The 4,404-nt window shown below is 36.2% G+C and overlaps 1 protein-coding gene across 1 annotated transcript; it reads right to left on the reverse strand.

Annotated features, from left to right (window-relative positions):
* Window positions 1–573: 573 nt before the first annotated feature.
* LOC133037293 (uncharacterized) lies at window positions 574–2,836 on the reverse strand. Its single transcript, XM_061114279.1, has 4 exons — window positions 2,552–2,836; window positions 1,474–2,475; window positions 861–1,378; window positions 574–772 (listed from the first exon to the last, which is right to left on the reverse strand). The coding sequence occupies exons 1-4, from the start codon at window positions 2,813–2,815 to the stop codon at window positions 634–636; spliced, it is 1,923 nt and encodes a 640-aa protein (XP_060970262.1). The 5' UTR covers window positions 2,816–2,836; the 3' UTR covers window positions 574–633.
* Window positions 2,837–4,404: the final 1,568 nt, after the last annotated feature.

The raw sequence follows: 4,404 nt of genomic DNA on the forward strand, positions 1-4,404 counted from the left end.
AGGTTCACCCTGGAGGAACAGTTATGACCGGTGGCGTAGTGGACTTGCAGGAACATACTTGCACTTGCGGCTTGTTCCAGTGCATGAAGTTTCCTTGTCCTCATGCATGTGCTGCATCTCAGGAGCGAAGTATTAGCGCGTACACACTATGCTCGCCATATTACACAACTGAATATTGGAGGAGGACATATGAAGGAACAATTATGCCAGTTGGTGACGAGGATGATTGGGAATTGCCTGATGACATCAAGAACATGACAGTTGGAGTGCCTGTTGAGAAGCAACCAGTAGGGCGACCCAAGAAGCAAAAGGTTGGAAGAATTAAGAACAACCGAACTGCTTGTAACGGTGAAAGGATTATCAAATCGCGAAATTGTAGCATGTGCGGTGCCAAGGGGCACAACAGAAGCACTTGCAACTACCGAGGTTAAAAATGTTATTTTAGTTTATTTGTATCGTGATGGGTTGGACTATTATGTATTGTTATTGAATTAATGTTGGACTATTTTAAACATTAGAATTTGTGATATTTTATGTTTACATAATTATTATAATTTGTTGTACGAAAGAAAGGCGTAAAATTTGTATGAACTCTTGAAAAAACATAAACATACCAATAAAAAAAACATTTGTTCATGCTAAATTCTGGTAAAACAAATCTACACACCACCGCTCTCTAAATTTCTTCATATTCTCATCGTGCACATTATCAAACGTAGTCTCCAGCATACTATGCTCGATGTGCTCTATCACGTACATCCTGCAGTTACCGCTGTATGAGACAATAAAAAGTAAATGAATAAAAGTATGCAAATTAAATTCAAGTTAAATAACAAAAAAATTAATTGTAATTAAGTTACCTTGTCTTTGTCTGTGGAACAACGGCCCGATCCATGACTTTTGAAGTGAAATTTCTGACCTGGCTCTCTGAGGCGGTAAGTTGAGGCAAGAGGATCATGCCATGACTCTCGAATAGGCCAGCCTGCAGCAGCAAATTTGGTAGTAATTTTTCCCACATTGCCAGGTGACGGTTCAATTCGTTCGGGGAAATCGATCCGAGGCTGGAGTCAAATATGTTCAACAACCAATGATCCAGATCTATCAATAATGCCACCCAATACTTTGCTCCATCGAAGTAGAGGGCCATATATATTCTCTCCTTGTTCTTCCAACTGGCCAAGAATTGACTTTCATCCCCTCGAATCAAATCTAATATGCTCTCGTCCCACTGATAGTTAGCCTGGTCATCACCCGCAGCTTCCCACCGAGCAATAACTCCTGCTGGGAAAATACACGGCATTATGACACATCTATTCGGGTAGGACTCGGGATAAAAGTGTTGTCGCCTCCTCATCAAATGGAATGCCGCATCCAAATGCTAAAACATGAAAATTAAATATGTCAGAGTTAAATAAAAAAGAGTTAGATAAAGTCTTTAAAAGCAAAAGCAGTAAAAAAGTCTTAAAAACTTACATCGTTCCCAAGCCAAAATTTCGGAGTATGCAGTTCGAGGAACCAAGACGAATGGTATCGACCGGTGAAGCACTCTCTCGGGTAATTATTCCCAATCTGGCCGAGTACCCAATTGTGAAAAGTCTTGAGCAGCTTCCGATCAACCACTCTAAGTGGGTCCGCATTCACGAGTGTCGAAGTAGCCCTAGCCTTCTTCTTCATTTCAGTGTACTCAGCGAACCACCTAGGCCGCCTTCTCTTCCTCCGGTTCTCCATGACTTCTGGAGCTGTCTCTAACACCTGCACCTCAGAATCCTGAGTATCCACGATGCTGGTGATATTCGTCTTCTCAGGTGTACAGAACATGTCATCATCATCCGGTTGGTAATCATTTGGGAGAATGAAGTCATCTTCCGGTGTCCGAGCCTCCTCTTCCGGTTGTGGCTGTGGCTGTGAATCTGCTGCCGGCCTTCCAGGATCTTGCAGGAGCATCATTATGGTCCTCAACTGATCCATAATCGCTGTTTGTCCTCTTAGCAGAGCGGCCTGCCCCCTCTCCACAGTCTCCAACCTTGCCAAAATGGCAAGGTATACTGGATCGCGAGCCTCCGAGGTGCTGGGAATGGAAGCTGACGGGGGAACAGGAGGACCCTGTGACGCTGCAAGTGGGTCAACACCAGACCCATCAGGAACTGAAGCTGCAGATGGGTCAACACCAGACCCATCAGGAACTGAAGCTGGAGATGGGTCAACACCAGACCCATCTGGAACTGCGGGCGGTGCACGTGGAGGAGACGGTGGAGGTGGTGTAGAGTCTTTAAATATTCGGGCTGCCTCCGCTCGTTCTTCCAATGTGGAGGCAAGCTTTTCGGCCTGGCTTCGCAAAGCATCCTGTGTTGGTTGCCCATCCTCACCCAACACAAGTTCCTCCAAGTCAACAAATAATGGAGGCTGACCCCCGGTTATGTAACTCACAAACTCAATCTCGTTCGGCCGAGGACATAACACGGAGTACACTGTCAACTGAAAAATATAACAAATATATTAATATAATATATGGAAATTAACATGAATTCAAAATAAAGCGTAACAAACTTACATTTTTAGCAAATAATCTGGTCACTTCATCCTTCCCGAGTGTAGTTTTCGGCTTACTCTCCCAGTTGACCATTCTCGGAAAGCCATGCGACCTCCTCACTGCATACTCGTTGCCCAGCTGTAATATGGCCTCGTATGCCCAATACTGCAACGCTGCAGCATAGCCGTAGGCTGAGTATTTTGCCTCCTTCTGAGTTACTCCCTTCTCAATCTTTTTCAACATCTTATTCTTCACATCCAAGTAATCCTTGTTACAACTTTCCATCAGCTTGGTGTAAGAAATCTTTCCCCAAGGATACCCGTTGAAGAATGGAAGGTTATCAACCATTCTTATCACAAAAGGAGGAACGGCAGTCTTCTCCTCCTTACCAGTGAGGACGCCCATAACAAACAAGGCCATCCCCAACTTGTAAACATCATCAGCTTCTGTGCAGCTCTCAAAAACTCTGCGCAGTTGGCCGAAGGTGATCGAAGCACTACCGTTGAAATATTCCTGAATCAACCGGTCAGAGCTTCCATTTTGTTTGATGTCTTCCTCAGTAGGGCCGGGCAACAAGTTTAACCCGGTGACCAAGCCGAACTCCACCCTCCCAAATCTACATCTCTTCCTTCCCACATAGAAATGCACCTCGCCCGGCTTGTCAGATTTTATTTTGTGAAGCATCAACTGATGAAAAAATGCTCCAGAAAATTGTATGGGCGCTCTCTCGAAATTTTTTTTGAAAGGGGATTCCCTCACCCTGTCCAATAGGTTAAATTCTTCAAATTTAGCCTTAATCTTGGGGTAGTAGTAACTACTCCCGCGCCATGTGACACGGCCAGTGTAATGGTCCGACACTGGAATTATAAGATGTGCACTTCCCTGAAAAAAAAAAAAAAAAGAACCAACAACGATAAATAATAATTAATAATACAAAATAAAACAATTATTAATAAAAAATAATTAATAAAACAATAACTAATAAATAATATAAAATAATTATTAATAAAAAAAATAGAACAATAATTAATAATAAATAATAAAATAATAATTAATTATTAATAATAAAAAATGTTATTAATAAAACAATTATAAATAATTAATATAAAACAATTCTTAATAAAAAAAATAGAACAATAATTAAAAATTAATAATAAAATAATAATTAGTAATTATAACTAAAGCAATAATTAATAATTCATATAAAATAATTATTAATATGAAATAATCAATAAAATAATAACTAATAAATAGTATAAAATAATTATTAATAGAAAAAAACACTAATTCATAATTAATAACAAAATAATAATTAATCATTAATAATAAAAAAATTATTAATAAAATAATTATCAATCATTAATATAAAACAATTATTAATAAAAAAATTATTAATATAACAATTATTAATAATTAATGTAAAACAATTATTAATAATTAATAATAAAAAATAATTAACAATTAATATAAAATAATTATTAATATAAAACAATACTTAGTAAATAATATAAAATAATTATTAATAAAAAACACAATAATTAATAATTAATAATAAAACAATAATTAATCATTAATAATAAAAAAATTATTAATAAAATAATTATCAATCATTAATATAAAACAATTATTAATAAAAAAGTTATTAATACAACAATTATTAATAGTTAATGTAAAACAATTATTAATAATTTAGTAATAAAAAATAATTAATAATCAATATAAAACAATTATTAATATAAAACAATACTTAGTAAATAATATAAAATTATTATTAATAAAAAAAACAATAATCAATAATTAATAATAAAACAATAATTAATACTAAAACAATATTTAATTAATTACTCAAATAACATAACTAATAATTAAAAAAC

This window comes from Cannabis sativa, chromosome 4 (assembly GCF_029168945.1).
Source record: "Cannabis sativa cultivar Pink pepper isolate KNU-18-1 chromosome 4, ASM2916894v1, whole genome shotgun sequence".
Taxonomy (NCBI): Eukaryota; Viridiplantae; Streptophyta; class Magnoliopsida; order Rosales; family Cannabaceae; genus Cannabis; species Cannabis sativa.

Coding starts and splice junctions, on each gene's coding strand:
- LOC133037293 (XM_061114279.1), bottom strand. CDS start 2,815: ATGGAAAGTTGTAACAAGGATTACTTGGATGTGAAGAATAAGATGTTG. Junction 1,379..1,473: donor AATTTTGGCTTGGGAACGAT/GTAAGTTTTTAA, acceptor TTCATGTTTTAG/CATTTGGATGCGGCATTCCA. Junction 773..860: donor GTTCCACAGACAAAGACAAG/GTAACTTAATTA, acceptor TGTCTCATACAG/CGGTAACTGCAGGATGTACG.